At 29.8% G+C, this 19,685-nt stretch overlaps 1 protein-coding gene across 1 annotated transcript in view; it reads left to right on the top strand.

Annotated features, from left to right (window-relative positions):
• Nucleotides 1-19,685, top strand: part of LOC111624222 (solute carrier family 41 member 1-like) — a 51,297-nt gene that overhangs the window by 21,291 nt on the left and 10,321 nt on the right. The window contains 5 exon segments of the mRNA XM_023367035.1: nucleotides 3,590-4,055; nucleotides 7,447-7,554; nucleotides 12,191-12,262; nucleotides 14,479-14,623; nucleotides 14,846-14,992. Coding sequence (XP_023222803.1) covers nucleotides 3,615-4,055; nucleotides 7,447-7,554; nucleotides 12,191-12,262; nucleotides 14,479-14,623; nucleotides 14,846-14,992 — 913 coding nt within the window. The 5' untranslated portion in view covers nucleotides 3,590-3,614.

Raw genomic sequence — 19,685 nt, 5'->3', positions numbered from 1 at the left:
TCGCTTTTGGTTGTATGGGTCAATTTCGCTAAGTGAATAAAAATCACTTTTCGTTTATCATTCGCTTTTGCTATTTGTTCAGTGTGAACTAACCTCAATTTCACAATGTCTACAAAAACTGGACAAGTTAATAATTAATCTGGACCGTGAGATTAAAAACCCGGCTTGTCTGGGCAAAAACTGGCCTGGTGGCAACACTAATTAGTACACAATATTGGTAAAATTATTACTTTACAAAGGTTTTAATTTTTAGATATACCTGATGTAAGTTCTCTACAATGGTTGTAAATGTACTGTTGATATATATAAAACTGAACACCACCATGTATTTTAAACCAGTTAAAAATTCCTAAAATTATATAATGCTACATTTTAGAACAGTGGTTCTTAACCAGTGTTCTGTGGAACACAGGTGTTCCACAAACCTACCTCCCTCAAGTGTTCCATGAAAGAAAAGATTTTAAAGTTTTTATTCAAATTTATTCCCATTGCTATATTCGTAGACAATTGCATGCTTCTAGTTTATTCAATATATTAAAGTTTATTAGTTTATTGCTTTATCGTTTCCTGAGAATAGTAACCATGGAATTGTTTATCAATTTTTGAATGTATTGATGCTAATGCTTCATGTAATAAAAAGTATATGAATGGTGTTCTGTGGCCTCAGAAAGGTTGAGAACCGCTGTTTTAGAACTATACAATGCAAAATTTTTCCAATAAAAATCTTACATACCTTGAATAAAAAATATAAAAAGAACCTTGGTGCAATTTCCATTCTAAAAATTACCTACAGAGTTTCATTTTTACATTTGTACATTTTACTTACAGTACACATAACATTACAGCAGCCCTATACTACCTAACACAAGTTTTGCACTCTGCAAATCATTCCATTAATCAAATGCAAATCATTAATTCAACCAAATTATTAGCATTTGGTTGAATTAATAATTATACAAAAAAGGAAAAATTAGAGAATTAACTTAAAATGATAAAAAGTGAAAATACATATTAATTAAAATGAATAAACAAATTAACTATTAAATTTTATTGCTTATATAAAATACATCTGCATGAACTTTTAAAGGTTGCCACCTTTAAAAGTTCATGCATAATGCATAATCATAATGCAATATGTGTTCTATAGGTCTCGAGTTATCAGCTCTACAATAAAAGGATTATCTATGGAAAATAGTTAGTTAGATGGTAATGTGGATTATATAGACGTGAATTATTGTGGGTTTTCTTATTGGGAACTCTTAGACAAAGCCAATAGTTATTTATTATACCATTATAAACGTTGAAACATAATATGCAGTCAAAATATTTATTCATTTTATAATATTAGGTAATCCAAGTTGTGTTCTTTCAACTTTGAGATTATTGATATATGGAAGGTTGCTGAGTTAATTTAGAAGAAAGTATGTCTTTTGAATTTCTTTATTGGCCTTACTTAGAAAGGATGGGCCTGTCATTGTAAAACAGGCAAGCAGTAGTCAAAAACGGATTTAAAATTCATTAAAAAAGTGGATCTTAATATAATTTGTACGAAATAGTCATACAGAAACATCACAGTATTTCATGTCTAATTGACAAGAATTTGACTATCTTTTGAGCATGTTCCTGAAAAGTTAATTTATCATCAAAAACTTTACCAAGATTGCTATAAGTTTTTACATAACTTAATTTATGTGTTTTGATATAAATTGGAGGAAGATGCAAATTGCAAATTAATGAATATGCATGTAATGACAGTTTTTTGGATATTAATATTTAAATTAGGCATTGTAAAAACAAAGAATTGTATTTAACCTTTAAAGCTATATTGTTAAAGAGGTTTTTAATATATGCTGAGATGGATAACCCACTTAATACAGAACCTTGATGAATCTCACAAATTGGTGTGAAATTGTGGAATTCAAAATCTCCTAGACTTATGTTATGTAATCTTGATAATAAATAATTGTTTAACCAAGTATGGAACACTTTTGTCTATTTATAAGCTATTAGGTTTATCATAACCAAATACATCATTAGTACAATATATATTCAAACATAATTCAGGAGAAATCAATTAGCTGGACAGTCAATTCAGGATTTTGTAATTTTATATCCATTTTTATATTTTAAGAAGCAACCTCACTCAAATGTTATTTTTATCTATCAATATTAGAAACAATATAAAGATGGATTTGAAAAATCCAAAGTTTTGTTATACTGTATAAAAGTTCAAATACATACATACACTATAAAACATACATACATACACTATAAAAAGGAATAAGCAGAATTCAAAATTTAAAACAAAAATGAAATTCAAGCATACATTTGAACACATTCAAAATGTATGCTTGAATTTCATTTGTTTTAAATTTTTAATACACTTTTAACTTCTATTAATAACATTTCGTTGAATATTTAACAAACAATTAATTATAATTCAGAAACATTTAATTATTATCATTTCAGAATTAGAAGAAAGTAGCATTGAATACTTTTTTATTGTCTGAATGATTTATATTTAGTATAATGGGGGAGTGCTGCCTGCATTTGTCTGCTGGTGACTTTTTGTGAAGAGCTAACTTGAAATCTTAACTACTTAATATTAACTGTTTATTTATGTTAAAGTTTAATCATTTTCATATAGCTTCTGTAATATAATTGAAACAAATTTTAATAGGATTAGTTGGAAATTGCTCTTAAAACACAAGTTTAAGATAAAATATTTTAAAATCATAATTACAAGTAAATGTAGAATGCAATGCACTGCAGCAAAACTTTTTATATGATTTGATTCCTATAAAAAATTGTTTATTTTATTATTTTATAGTAACTAATACAAACTTATCAAAAATTTTGATATGACAATATCTTTATATTATGTATAACTACACTAAAGATTATTATTTTTTTATATATTTTATTACATATGCATTGAATACAGTTGCTGCTTGAAGAAGAAAATAATATAGATATATAATTACAAATTTTAGATATGCTTTTATAATTATTTCACATTCAAAACATTTTTGAAATTAAAAAAATAATTAATGTGCAATTTAGAAACCATTTGATCAATTTTTTCCAACTTTTTACTTTTGTATTCAATTATTAGAATTTTTTGTTTATTGAAAAAATAATTACAGTATATCATCCTATAATTATATAATTCAATAATAATTCAAAATTAAAGTCAACTGTATTAAACTAAAAATGTTAATATTTCTTTTATTATATATTTTATGTCATAGAAAGATTTGAATATATTTTTATATATTTATTTTTATTGATATCAAATAAAATTAATTTGTTTTTATAAAATGCAAATTCATTTTCAGAAAATGATTACAACATTTTTCATCTAGAAAAACTAGTTAAAAAAAATAAAATTGTTTAAATCAGGTCAAACTTTTATGTTAAAATTTCTTAATTATCTTTTTTATATACTTAAAAGAATATAATGTAATGACAATAACGTTTTAATTGATGCATTAACTAATTATAATTATTATAATTTAGGTAATAAAATAATTTTTATTTTTTTAAATGTGATTAAGTAATATATTTAAAATTTTTAATTCTGTTTTAGTGGAATCAAATATTTGGATAAGAAAATGGCAAACACTGATACATCTGATTCAGAAGAATATGTATCATTAAGAAAACGAAAAATGGTACCCAGAGCTAATATTTCTTCAGAAAACCCTTCTTTTGTATACAAAGATATTGTTTATCCAGATACTATTAGCAGGGTTAATGATGACAATTGGTCTGATGGCATAGAATTAAATTCTTTATCCAACAGTGTGTCTTTGGATAAATTAAATCATAAAGAGAAACATTTATCTCTAAATTATGAAGATAAGAAAGACCATGAAAGTGAAGACAATGAATTTGATCACAAACCTCTCCTAAAAAAGGAAGGAACTGTAGATGTTGAAATAAAATCAAGTGGAGAAGAATCATTATGGAGTATTGCCTTTCAAGTGTTCATACCTTTTCTAATTGCAGGATTTGGAACTGTTGGTGCTGGACTTGTTTTAGATATAGTTCAAGTAAGTAGTAAATGTCAATAAATGAAAAATTAATAATTATTTAAATCTGTAAAGCATAGAAATAGTTGTTTCTCTTAAAAGTCAGGAAGTATAAACAATAACAATAGTCAACTTAAAAGTAGAAATGTTTCAATAGCTAAAACAGAATCTGAAAATTTGTATTTTTTTTTTATAACTATGGTCGATAAATAAAAAAGGATATCCTCATCTTTTTGATGAATAATATACATATTTCCCATTATTTATATTGGAGAAAACCATTTAAAAAGTTCATATTGATATCCTAGGTGTATTTATTTATTCAACTTTCAGTAAGGAAAGTAATGATTAGGAATTTAGTAGAGAATTTTTATGATTCATAAAAGTCCTTTACTAGAATAGGAAAAAACGAGTGTTTGCTTATTTATATATTTTATAAAAATATCCTTAATTGAGAAAAATCTCACTTCTGATAATCATAATATCCAATTGTTTTCTATTAATCTAAGAGAACCAAACTTCAAAAATGTGGATTTTTATGACAAAAATAACTTAGAAATATTATATTATTGTTGTTAGTTAATTTTTAAATTTGTTACTCAATCTGTTCAGTTTTAAGAATTTTCTTTATTTTCTTTTTAATCACATATCTATGATATATTATAGTTATCAAGAAGTATATGAACTTGTGATTAATTTTTTAATGAAATTTTCTAAAGATATTATACAGTTCAAAACTGGATTAAAGATTTGATGACAGAAATAAACTTAATATAGTTAGTTATGATTAGGGTTGTGGAGATGGTAGACCAAGCTCCCAATTCCAACTCTGACTCATAGAATTTTAGAAAGACCTCTTACCTCTAAATAATAATTTAAAATATATTTTAATTATATTAACACAGAATGGCATTTCATCACTATCAAGTGAATTATCAGGTATTCCTGTCAAAGCTGAAAGTATTTATTTTTTTTTCATAGATTTTTTCCTTATTAACACTATCATCTTCATCTTCAATCACACATTGACACACAAAATGTTTTCTATGGGTGGCTATAGTAAAGTATTCAAAAACACTAGATTTAACCCAAGTCTTCTTAGAATTTTATATCTTTTCACAATAAAAAAAAAATCCAGCAACAAGTTGTGTAACTTTTCCTGTGAAAAACACTAAGACACATTAGCACAAAGTTAAAATTATGTGGGATGCTTTTATGAGATTTTATTTAAAACTTTTTATATTATTAATTATTATAAAATGGCAAAAGCTTAATTTTAAGGGTAGAAATGAGTTTTATAAAAAATTGTAAATGTTAATAATGAGTAAANAATTGGGCACAATGTGAGCCCAGCTGCCACTTCCTCCTCCATGGGATTGTCTCCTGAGCGACTAATGAAATTCCGAAGGATCTTCCATCGAGTGGGGACAACAACTCTACAATTGGACAGTGTAACCCATATATCTGTAAGCATGTTTCTACCAAATAAACGTGTTAATTGTGGATTTACGATCTCTGTGTGAGTCTCTCTGCATCCAACAAACCACTACCCCCATACAGAAAAGGCTTTCTCACATCATCCTGACAGATCATGGGCAAAGCGAGTATCGTAACCTTTAACTGAAAGGTCAACCCCACACTGGTGTCGACGTCAGACTACCTTAACCTCACACATGGAAGATATTAAGAAATTATTATTGTTCTATTTCTTAAAATAACAAGACAAAATTAATTTTTAAACATGTAAAAGATTTAAAATATACTAACTTGGGTAGAAAGACGAGAGGCTAAAGTCATTTCTAAATTTCCTTTTAATCCAAGTAATGCAGGTACCAAAATAAATACCTCTGAGATTTTTTGAAACACTTCCCAATGCTGAAATTATTTAAATAAATCTTTCAGTTTATCAACTTTTTAAAACTAATAGTGTTAAAATAACATTTTTTCAATGTTCAATAATAATAGTAATTAAATGATTTTATTGAATGATTTAATATATTGAAAATATTTTAAAAATTGCCTATATTATAATAAACATCAATTCAAAAACCTTATTTATAGTTTAAGCCAAATGAACAGCTAAACTATTGGGCTATAATACAGCTATGTAATTAACTAAATACTAAATAATTTGTCTTTGTCTCAGATGTGTTGTCAGATATGCTACCCGGACCTCCTATTTTATTAATTACATAGCCACATTATATCATGATAATTCAGCAATTCATTTGACTTTAACTAATATTAAACAGCTACTCAAGAAAATGAATTAAATTAGATATCAGAGATGATGCAATATGTTTTAGGTTAAATATTAAAACACAGTTAACAAAACTATTTCTAATTTTGCTATAAGCAATAATATAAAATAACTTAACTTAAAAAGCAATTAATTCAGAAAAGTTATGTTAGCTAATGTAACATCATAATCAAGGCTGTGGAGTTGATGTCAGAAGCAAATTCATTGTAGAGGAGTTTGAGTCAGTAAAAATGAACTCTGACTCCTATTTTTTAAATGTTATTTATAATAAACTTGTAATAGGAGCATTAACTTCCTATCTTGCATTACAAGGGCCTCCAACAGTAGTGTGTGGTGACATTTGATGATATATCCCTATATATCATATAACATTTCCAATGATTCTATCATTGGAAATGTTATATGATATATAGGGATATATCATCAAATGTCACCACACACTACTGTTGGAGGCCCTTGTAATGCAAGATAGGAAGTTAATGCTCCTATTACAAGTTTATTATAAATAACATTTAAAAAATAGGAGTCAGAGTTCATTTTTACTGACTCAAACTCCTCTACAATGAATTTGCTTCTGACATCAACTCCACAGCCTTGATTATGATGTTACATTAGCTAACATAACTTTTCTGAATTAATTGCTTTTTAAGTTAAGTTATTTTATATTATTGCTTATAGCAAAATTAGAAATAGTTTTGTTAACTGTGTTTTAATATTTAACCTAAAACATATTGCATCATCTCTGATATCTAATTTAATTCATTTTCTTGAGTAGCTGTTTAATATTAGTTAAAGTCAAATGAATTGCTGAATTATCATGATATAATGTGGCTATGTAATTAATAAAATAGGAGGTCCGGGTAGCATATCTGACAACACATCTGAGACAAAGACAAATTATTTAGTATTTAGTTAATTACATAGCTGTATTATAGCCCAATAGTTTAGCTGTTCATTTGGCTTAAACTATAAATAAGGTTTTTGAATTGATGTTTATTATAATATAGGCAATTTTTAAAATATTTTCAATATATTAAATCATTCAATAAAATCATTTAATTACTATTATTATTGAACATTGAAAAAATGTTATTTTAACACTATTAGTTTTAAAAAGTTGATAAACTGAAAGATTTATTTAAATAATTTCAGCATTGGGAAGTGTTTCAAAAAATCTCAGAGGTATTTATTTTGGTACCTGCATTACTTGGATTAAAAGGAAATTTAGAAATGACTTTAGCCTCTCGTCTTTCTACCCAAGTTAGTATATTTTAAATCTTTTACATGTTTAAAAATTAATTTTGTCTTGTTATTTTAAGAAATAGAACAATAATAATTTCTTAATATCTTCCATGTGTGAGGTTAAGGTAGTCTGACGTCGACACCAGTGTGGGGTTGACCTTTCAGTTAAAGGTTACGATACTCGCTTTGCCCATGATCTGTCAGGATGATGTGAGAAAGCCTTTTCTGTATGGGGGTAGTGGTTTGTTGGATGCAGAGAGACTCACACAGAGATCGTAAATCCACAATTAACACGTTTATTTGGTAGAAACATGCTTACAGATATATGGGTTACACTGTCCAATTGTAGAGTTGTTGTCCCCACTCGATGGAAGATCCTTCGGAATTTCATTAGTCGCTCAGGAGACAATCCCATGGAGGAGGAAGTGGCAGCTGGGCTCACATTGTGCCCAATTCCGATGAATCCAATTTCCATCGGTAGGCAGAATCCCTTGTAGCACCTATCAGATGGAGAGGTTTGTTGTGCAGTGGCGTGCCGTCATTAGAAGCGGTGGAAGTGCCGCTTCCCTTGTATTTATAAAAAAATAAAATACATATTAATTAAAATGAATAAACAAATTAACTATTAAATTTTATTGCTTATATAAAATACATCTGCATGAACTTTTAAAGGTTGCCACCTTTAAAAGTTCATGCATAATGCATAATCATAATGCAATATGTGTTCTATAGGTCTCGAGTTATCAGCTCTACAATAAAAGGATTATCTATGGAAAATAGTTAGTTAGATGGTAATGTGGATTATATAGACGTGAATTATTGTGGGTTTTCTTATTGGGAACTCTTAGACAAAGCCAATAGTTATTTATTATACCATTATAAACGTTGAAACATAATATGCAGTCAAAATATTTATTCATTTTATAATATTAGGTAATCCAAGTTGTGTTCTTTCAACTTTGAGATTATTGATATATGGAAGGTTGCTGAGTTAATTTAGAAGAAAGTATGTCTTTTGAATTTCTTTATTGGCCTTACTTAGAAAGGATGGGCCTGTCATTGTAAAACAGGCAAGCAGTAGTCAAAAACGGATTTAAAATTCATTAAAAAAGTGGATCTTAATATAATTTGTACGAAATAGTCNTGATATTACGATTTCGTATATTCCATTTTCTACATCCCTTTAAGGGGATGTAGAAAAAAACGTGTACAATTCTTGTATAATGTTAAAAAATTAACCGTTACTTCGACAGCGTCATTTACAACTAAATTTAATGAATGAGAGAGATGCACCAGGTACAGAAAAAGCTCTAGAATTTATTTTCCTTAAATTTACGATTTATGTATCCATTTGTCATAAAAATTTGTCTTTCCACTTTTTCCCGAGACTACAAATATTCGAGTACAAAGTAACCGGTTTCGACTTATTTCTACTTAAGAAGTGGTTAAATAATTAAGCGATTAGGGAATTGGGGACACAAATAAAACCCTGATGAAAGAGCCAAAATTTTACTTAAACAAAAGTTTAACCGAACCAATCTATAGCCAAGTACAGTGGGGACTGATTTCTTCAAAATACAGTGGTAGCTCAATATACGTCTGCTTTAGAATACGTCCAATTCGGAATACGTCCTGTTTGGATGAAACAAATTTTGCTCGGTATACGACATAATTCAATTATACGCACCATCAATGAACAAGTAGCACTATCGGTGTACTAGACCAGACTAGACGTTTGCGGTGCAACGGTTTATAACTTTGTTAAATTTCTTCTGATTTTAATTCGTAAGTAAAATTTTATTATTTTTATTAATCACGAATCGCAAAAAGGCAAATGAAAAGCAACAGAAAACTAAAAAAATGACTAGAATTACAATGGAACTGATGAAAGAGATTGTTGAGAAATACGAAGGTGACACGCATGTTTGAGATTTTAACTGTTGTTTACCGTATTTCGAGAACGACGATATAGACAATCGCGAAAAATAAAGACATTATTAAATCTGCTAACGTTGCGAAAGGGGTTAAATCAATTTCTAAACAGAGATCGAAGACATTAGATCATGTCGATAAATTGTTTTTGCTTTGGATAACTGAAAAACAGTACTGGAGACAGTGTGTCGGAAGCAATTATTTGCGAGAAAGCTAAAAAGATAAATGCTGATCTCACGAAAAATCAAGCAGGAACTAGCCAGGAAAGCGAGGTGTTTAATTAAAAGCCAGCCTTTTTTTTACACGAGAACGGATGAATCATTTTTACATTACTTCTTATGGGAAAGGTTGGTTTGGTATAAGTCCAAAACATCGGGAACGGATTAAGGTCGTATACCGAGGTTCCACTGTACTGTATTAGACGTAATAAAGACAGAAATGTTTCCAGTTTAACGAGAGTGATCGAAAAGTTGTAAATTTTTGAAATTTCCGTGGACAACACCTGGTCCTAAAATGAATTAGAAAACAAACAACGGACAATCTATTAAGTTTAACGTATTTAGATTTTTACAGCTATGATGAGAAACGTTTAAAATTTACAAGAATCCTGTCGCAACTTTTGAGATATATTAGTGATGCGAATAAACAGGCATTTGACATTGACCGGTATCGGCACCCTGGGGATTTGGCAGACTGCATGTATGCACACTCTGCAACCGTCTTCGATTCCATTCATTAGCCACTCATAGGGAGCTATTTGACTAAGTGCATTGTTTTAAGATTTAAAAAGTAAAGTATATTTTATATTTTTATGTACGTTTCTTTGAAAAGCTATATTTAATTATAATTTTCTTTAAAAATACATTCATATAATTGAAGAATATTTTGTATGTACCAGTACATCCACCACATATTTTATTTCACTAAGTAAGTTTTTATTGTGGGTGTAAGTTTTTATCGTTTATAACGATATGAATGGACCCTAGACCATCACTGACGCGCAATTGACTGATTGTCCCTGGATGTCGGCTTCTTACAGGAACACAGCTTCCCTATCATCAAATGTTACGGCACGCCCCTGTTGTTGTGGGAAGTTCGGTCCCCTCGTTCCTCTATTGGTTCCATTTCACGTGTTTGCCCTCGCTTGGACAATCCTATTGATCCGCAAAACTGTTCACTCCCAACCTCCCCGTGTCTTTGGGATTTTGGGCTTTTATAACCTTTTTCTTCCTGAAATCTGAGATTTTGGTTGATCCAAATGATGGTTCTCTGCGATTCTATTGGTCCCTGGTCTGTTGCCAGGGATGCGATAAGATGTTTTTGGTAAACTTTTGTTATTTGTGAGAATACAGTAGAGCATCGTTTATCCGGAAGCCGATCAACTGAAACGTCAGTTAACCAAAAGCGTTCCAGTCAGATTGTGTCGTGCTGAATCAAATGTTTTTGATACTAGATTAACTTCCAAAATATAATTTTTTGTATTTATTTATATTTTTCAATATATTTATTTTGTTTGTACAAAATAAAGAAATAATTTTTTACAATACAATAGCCACGATTATTATTTTAAAAAATTTACATTGGGCTTAACATCGACAAAAATTCAATGCAAAGCGATGTGCAGCAGAGAAAAATTTCAACATGGGATAGGTTAATATATTTTTTCGTATATAATCAGTTATCCGAACAACCCCAGTCCCCAATTGATTCAGATAAACGACACTCTTCTGTAGTAAAAATAAATATAAAACCAATTTCTAGATTATAGAATACAAGTAGTATTCAGAATTTTAATACTGTCTGTTCTTTGAACTGTGAATATTGTTTACTAATAACACAAATATACAGTGATACCTTGTACTTCAAATTTAATTCATTCCTGAAGGCCATACAAACTCCAAATTGTTCAAAACTTCTGTTTTGGAAATTTTGAACTAAAGTATGAATAACATACAGAGCACCTAAAAGCTGTTGATAAAGAAAAGTTGCAGGAAGAAATTGTTAAAAATAGATGATTAACACATAATATATATAACTAAACACACCAAAAATAGAGTGAAAAAGCACTGAGAAACATAAACATAATGCAAGAGCAAGAGATAACTTGGGCACCAACAGATTATGTTTATGCTTCAAGTGCATTTTTTTCACTGTATACACAGTTCAAATTCCAAAGCAAATTTCTATCAGATTTAGTGTTTAAAGTATGAGGTAGCACTGTATATGTGTAAAAAAAAACACCAAAAACTTTTACAATTCAGCATTTAATTTTTAACAAAACAAATGTTTTTGGTTAATTTAAATAACCATCTTTAGATTCAAACACAGTGTAAAAGAAGACTACATAATCCACTGGGACTCTAACAACCTGTCTGATACATGGTAGTTTCTATACTGCTAGATTATTAGTCTTGATCTTGTCATACTGTTATAAATTTGTATAATCTTGGTGATTGTTATTTTTTTTGTTGTTATTAGTATTGTCTTATGTTATCATCATAGTCAATCTGTAATATGATGTATCTTCCATTCATTTAAATTATTTTGAACTGTTGTGGAATCTTGTTGTTACTGATGAAAAATAGCTAGTTAAATTAGCCAAGAATGTTTTTTTTTTTTAATTAAATGCTGGATTGTAAAGGTTTTCAGTTTTTCAGATTTTATTGTTTAGTTGGACATTCCTTTTGTTTTATATGTATGTATTTTGTATTAACTTTGTTAGGCAAATTTGGGAAATATGGATACTTTGAAAGAACAATGGAAAATGGCTAGTGGAAATTTAGCATTAATTCAAGTGAGTAATTCATTTATCATAATTATTTTTATTGTTACACTAAATTTCTGTATATGCTAGTTTAATAGATGTAAATTAATTTATACATACTAAATAAATATAGTTACAAATATTTTAACATTTGTGAGTTAAAATATCAAAATTTGTTTATTCACAGTTACTGTGCCATATTAGATTATTTATGATTTATTGGTTTCTGAATAAAGAAAAATTTTATATGTAAATAGCATTATCTGATTGAAAAAATGCATTTATTTGTTCAAAATAAATTTTGCAAAATTATGAATTTTTTACGCAAATTTGTTAGAAAGTATACAAGATTATCATTCTGATTTTAATAATAATTTTTTGTAATGTCTAAACTGAGTTTGGCCATTTATGTTCTTGTACATATATATGTGATGACTAAAGCATGTGAATTGGATAGAACTAGGATTAACTGGCTAATACTAACTTTATCCAAATTTTTGGTTAAAGCAAGTAATAATCCATTCATTTTTGAATTTTATCTAAGTCACAAGCTGATAAAGTTGACATTATCCAAAAATTGATTGATGAAGCAAGAACAAAATTTAAAATTTAAGATTTATCCAGATAATGTGGAATCTATCCATGGAGTTTGGACAGAGCTGAATGTAGATTTGTATTCTTATGGGCATGAGCATTTTGGGGCAGTACAAGATTATTGGGAACAGGGTCAGATTTCATGCCTATAATAATCTTCTTAAAATACACTTATAAACTTCCAGAGCTTATAAGCACTATTAGAAGACAAACACAAAACTTGGCATCTTAAAAGTCTTTTCAAATACTAAGGATCATATAAAAACATACTGTGACACTACCTTTTATTTGAGGAAATGCTGAAAAACAAGAAAAAACATTAAAACCATGATCTTTTATCTTTTTCAATTATATTTATTACTATGATCAACTCCTGATATATGCAATTTAAAACGTATATACATATCATATGCTGTAAATAAAAGTATTCCTTATTGTTACTTTAAAGTTAAATCTACAACTTTTATGTATAAATTATGATTTTTAGCTAAAACTGATGATATTTTGGTGAAATAACTGGTATCATCTATTTTTGCTTATTTCATCTTTTATGTAGTAGAGAAATAATAAATTTGAATTTATTTAAAAACAAAATTCTTTCTTTATCCATCCAACCTACATTGGAAATATCATAGTGAAGTAAAACATTAAATTTTCTCTTTACTTTTTCAAAATGGGGTGAATAAAACCCAAATTTTAAGTTTTGTTGTGTTGCATCATTTTTGGATAATATCAGCTTTTTCCATTTGTGAATTGGTTGAAGCATGCTTTAAACAGATAAAGTTCAAAATACATTGTTACTTGCCTTAATCAAAAGTTTGGACAAAGTCACCATTACCTGATTAATCCTAGTGCTATCTGATTTGCAAACTTTAGCCATAACATATACTGTATGACTATTACACTGATAGCCTTATACACATATCACACACATTTACATACATATAAAAAGTTAATAATTTTAATCAAACTTATTCATATTGATTTAATACAAATTATAGAAGGAAACTTGTAGACAATTTCCTAAGAATAGAAAACTAAATCAAAATTAATGGTAAAATTAGAAGAAAGCTTTCACAAAAATTTCAATAAATTATTTTTGATTCAGTAAAAATATTGTATGGATTAAAACAGATTTATTCAACTGCTTGAGACATAAGAAATTCATACTATATGTAATAAATGTCCATTTGATTAGCTAACAGTTAGTATATACTAGTATTATTATTTAAGTAATTAATTGAAAGTTCAGTTGTTTCAGTTGTTTGACTTAGTTTTTTAGTAAACTGCTGGGACTAAAAATATAGTTCAGATATCAAATTAAAGCTCTTATTCTGTAGATGATACCACTGAAGAACAATTTGAGAAATAGTTTTTACTTTTATTATTGTAAATACTGAGGTCAATAAATGTACATTTTAGTTACTAAGACCAATTGTTTTTATCACTTTCTCCCAACTCAATCCCACTAATCTCCTACCACATCAAAAGCCCAACCTAGTTTAAGTAATTTTAACGTTTGAATATCTTAAAAATTTTTATTGATTCATTTAGGGATATCATAATAATACTTGATTATAAATATTAAGTAATACTAGTTATGAAAGATTTTGTTATAAGAATAATTTGTAGAGATAATATTTTTTTCTCAGTGCCAAGCAATAGTAGTAGGGTTTTTGGCTTCATTATTTGCTATGGTGATGGGATGGATTCCAGAAGGAAAATTTGACATTAGTCATGCCATTCTGTTATGTGCTAGTAGTGTAACAACCGCATCACTTGCTAGTTTGATTTTAGGTAAGATAGTTATACTCTAGTTATACTAAAATTACTTATACTATTGATATATTTGTGCTACAAATATATCAATAGACAGACAGTGGTTTTTATATTATTAAGTAATTTTAATACTTAATAATATAAAAACCACTGTCTGTGTGTGTTCTATTAATTGATAATTTAGGAAGTTGAAAAAAATATATGTATTTAAATTAAAATCTTTTTCTGTTCTTTGTATAGGAATTGTAATGATAGCTGTAGTGATATTTTCTAGAAGATGTCACATTAATCCTGATAATGTTGCTACACCAATTGCAGCATCTCTTGGGGATCTAACTACTTTATCTCTGTTATCGGGTATTAGTAGCCTCTTGTACAACAAAATAGGTAAGATATTTCAATACTACAGTAGTCACCACTGAACTTAGACCAGGCCGCAGTTAACATGTCATCCAATAAATAGGTTTAAAAAAAGTAGCTTTGATTCATTGTATGCAGGGCCGGATCATCGTATAGACAAATGAGACAAATGTCTAGGGCCCGGTTTTTAAAGGGCCCGGCCAAATTGTTTATTTTGAAAAGATTTGTAAATAAGATAGTTTACTTTTCTGTTGGACAACTGTATTATACTGATAAAACTGATAAAATATATTATTTAAATATTAACCAAAAAGATTAAATTAAGCAAGTAAAACGGCAAAACCGTATTTGGGACGCGACTATGTCTCGGAGACAATACTAAGCAGAATCACTTTGACGCTCAAGGCGGGTCTCGTTCACATTATCCAATCTTCTTTAGTATCGCTGCTTTTTGGCGCGATCGTTCAAACTTCGCCGGCCACGACCACGAGATTGTCCACAATGCATTTGTGATGAAATTAACCTATCCAATTTCGAAATTTTTCTCCGTTGCAACCCGTCGGCCCGAGTTGAATTTTTGTCAATGCCTAACGAGAATTTCCTGTTTTTGAAAAAAATTATCGTGGCTATTGTATCGTCCAAAATTATTTTATTATTTTGCACAAACAATATAAAGTTTAACCCGATTATAACGTCATCGGACGTAATGACGACTCTAATATAATATCAAATTTTTATCAGTTTCACGATTTTACTATACTAGATAATGTTAATAAACCTACTTCTAACGACATAAAACCCTGTTTTAATGTCATATTTGAAACACTCCTAGATTTACAAAATTAGATTACAAATTTTATTCAACAAAGAAAATACTACGTGTTCAGTCCTAGAGTTACAGTCCAGTTCCTAGAACGACTGTGGGTGGTACTCTCACCACCTGACTTCGGTTTGCCTGTTTGTAGAGAGAGTCGCCATTTTGTATTTAACTTTGACTCGGTTCTCGTTGCTCTGAGTAGGCTACCTACAAGTCTGGTTTTTTTTTATGCGCGCGTGATTTTGGCACTTAATACTCTGTGCCATATTGCAACTCCTGACATGTACTCTTTCATACCTCTAAGCTGGTAACACAGCAGGCAGTACGATTTTATAAACAAGACAGTCTTGTTGAAAATTAATATTTTAAAATAATATTTATTTTGTATAACAACTTTTGTTAGACATTTAATAAAATGAATTTCAATTTGTTAAATTTATAAACAAACTGTTCAAACTTTTCTAGAAAAACTAAAATTTATTGTTGTGTATTAAATATAATAAAAATTTAAGATTTGTTTTAGTTTTTCACATTATTTAGTTTTGTTTTATTTATTGTTTTATATTTTTTGTGTGCTCTATTTCTTGTGAGCGAGGGGGCCCAGTAAGAAGAAAATGTCTAGGGTCCCAAAGTGGGTTAATCCGGCCCTGATTGTATGAATATTTTACATAATTTAAAACAAATACACAGTAATTAATCTTTATTTTTGCTAAATATCAACTTGATATCTTGCAAGTTTAACAAAATTGAGCCGGTCAACTTAAGTCACAGGCATCAAAAAACATAGACCTCTGCATCACTCATGTCAATGAACATAGACCAGCTGATAATTTGCATTTGAATAATGTGTAAAGTACTATTTTTAACTTATCGCTCTACAATGAATTTCGTTCCAGAAAGAGCCAGTACCTAACGGGTACTTTACGCGGGTTTGCATTTGTTAGTTTGCCAGGCCTGGACTTTCGAGTGCACCGAAATAAATTAGAGACAAGTTAGTCAAAATCAATAAAAGTATTTAATAAAGATCTAGGAATAACTATTTACAATATTTATAACAAACAACAAATTTATTCAATCAAATAAAGTCCAAAAAATATCAACCCGACAAAATCACAATCTTATTCTAACTTAGAACTTTTCCCCTTGGAATTCCGACAAAATCAATCCTTAACTTAAGGTACAGAAATTCTTACAACTACAAATCCTAACTGTCACCTCAATTATACTAGGAACCTTTTTTCCAACTCAAGACTTTTCCTATTCCTCGATCCACAAATCGAAAACTGCAATCGCTTTGGACTATTTCCTATTGGACACCTCGTTCACTGCTACTAGCAGACTACGCTTATTCCTTTCAGGAGCTCACCTCTGTTGTCTTCACTTGAGCTACGCTATTTATAGTCTGAGGTGACGTCACAGTTTCTAAGTGAGACACTCCCCTCATTTACATACTTACTTGTAACATTCACTATTTCTTACTTATCTGGTAGCTTAATTCCCGACAATACTTTGTTAACCTTTTACAGTCTTTTCTTGAACAATTTTTGGGATGTTTTCTTTAAGGTTTAACAAGTCCCTAAAAGTCTGTAGGGTCTTTCCCCCCCTTTTCAATGTGGGCTTACTATCTGCCGCTCAGGCGTGCATGTGAGTGCAATTGCTAGCTATGGTGCTTTCGTTGCGTTGTCGGTGAGTTGGTTTTATCTTCTCTCTTTTTTACTTTCTAAGGTGATGGGTGAGGAAACCTTCGTCCTAACTAAACATAAGCCCCAAACAAAATATAATAAAAGCAAAATAAAAGTAAAATAAAAATAATGCTCGGACTTGGTTCCTTACAAATGTTACAATTGCATTTATGAAACAACTGATTATTTTAGCCTCATTTTAGCCTGAAGTAATCTTGTGAATGATATAAGGTGTTTTTTTTTAGTTTTATTTATGAACTTTTACATTTTATCTACAATGACCAGTGGAAAAGCTGTTTCAGAAGATTTAAGGAATGCTATCATTGCTAAATAAAGTCATGACATGTCTGAGAGAGCTATTAGAAGAGAGCTAGTGCTAAGCAAGACAACAGTGCACCAGATTATTGTTTATTACACTAACGACAGCCATGGTTTACCTAACAAAACTGCTGGACATCAGCGAAAAACTTCAAAAGTTGATGATAGGAGTTTTAAAAGAATTGTGAAAAACAACTGCCTTGCCACAGATATTGAATGTAACTATAATATGGAATGATACAACTGGAAAGAAAGTATCTGTTTTGACAACATGCAGGAGACTGCAAGAAATGCATTGCCAGTTCTATGCAGCACGTGAAAAACCTTTGCTAACAGCACATCAAAAGAAAAAATGGGTACAGTGAGCCAAAGAACATCTTTCCTGGTCTCAACAAAAGTGGCATGAAATTCTGTGGTCTGATAAATCAAACTTTGAATTATCAGCAACAGACAAAAACAAACATTTCATTTGATCTGCCACTGAAGCTAATGAGATATTGTTGTTATACTGCTCAGTGAAATTTCCTGCCAGCTTTATGGTGTGGGGATGTATGGTTCAGTTAACATTTGTTGATGGAACACTTGCTTCAGAGCAATACATTAACATTCTACAACAGTATTTAATTCTGTCCATAGCAAAACTATATCCAAATAGAACCTGCATTTTCCAGCAGGATGGAGCCACATATCATATAAGCAGAAAAACGAAACAGTGGCTTGCAGAAAATAACATAGAAGTTCTTCCTTGGCCATCCAACAGCCCAGATCTTTTACCAGAACATTATGAAGAGATGTCTGCGAAAAACATTCCCTCGGACAGTTGAAGGACTAAAAGCTTCCATCTTAACTATCTGGAATTCCATAATGGCAGATGAATGTGAACACCTAGTCAACAGCATGCCGAAATATATGGAAGGTGTTTTGGCTGCAAAGATGATGCAACAAAATATTAAACATGCAGTGGTCTATTTGTGACTCAAGTTTGACTGGCTCAATCTTGTTAAACATGCAAGATATCAAGTTCATATTTAACAAAAATAAAGATTAATTACTGTTTATTTGTTTTAAATGATGTAAAACATTCATACAGTGAATCAAAGCTACTTTTTTTAAACCTATTTATTGGATGATATGTTAACTGTGGCCTGGTCTAAGTTCAGTGGTGACTACTGTATCATAAAATATTTAACACGTTTTGTTACATATTTTTTTTAATATACAGTGGTACCTTGGTATACATCTGCTTTAGAATACATCCAATTTGGAATACAGTGGTGCCTCGTATAATGTACTTAATCCGTTCTAGGTGAACGTCCGTTAAGTGAAAAGTCCGTTATACGAAACGCATTTTCCCATAAAAATACATATTAAAACATATAATTTGTTCCGCATCACAAAATAACCGTACTGTACCATAAAAAAATGAAAATGGAGCAGTCGCCAATTATGCCGGGTAGTCAGATGTTGTGAGGAGGAGGTGGAGGATCACTTTATTCACACATTCATACAGATACAGACTTTTTACACATTGCAGCAGGTCTCTTTTTATTGTTTTTTAGTCAGAGTCAGATTCAGGAGAGGCTTGCAGGGTCAGCTCCTCTTGTTCCATCTTTTGTCTTTTGACAGCTGGCTTTTTGAAAAACATGTCCAAAGTGGTCTGTTTCTCTCTCTTCTTCAACAGGTTCAACACCGGAAATGACGGGCAAGGGTGTCATTGTAGAGATCATTGATCCTGTTGGCCTCAACTGTGTTTGGATAATGAGTGTTGGTAAACTCCTGAACCTCTTCCCATTTGACAAGGAAGTTTCTGTCAACTTTCATTCCTTCTGATGATTTCTTTGCTTTGTTTCAATTGAAATCACCTTTCTGTTTTTTTAGAAGCCATGATTTGCACAACACTTGA

The sequence above is a fragment of the Centruroides sculpturatus genome, unplaced genomic scaffold (genome assembly GCF_000671375.1).
Source record: "Centruroides sculpturatus isolate CEXI.00-Female unplaced genomic scaffold, Cexi_2.0 scaffold61, whole genome shotgun sequence".
NCBI lineage: Eukaryota > Metazoa > Arthropoda > Arachnida > Scorpiones > Buthidae > Centruroides > Centruroides sculpturatus.
This window is presented reverse-complemented; position numbering and strand designations above follow the sequence as displayed.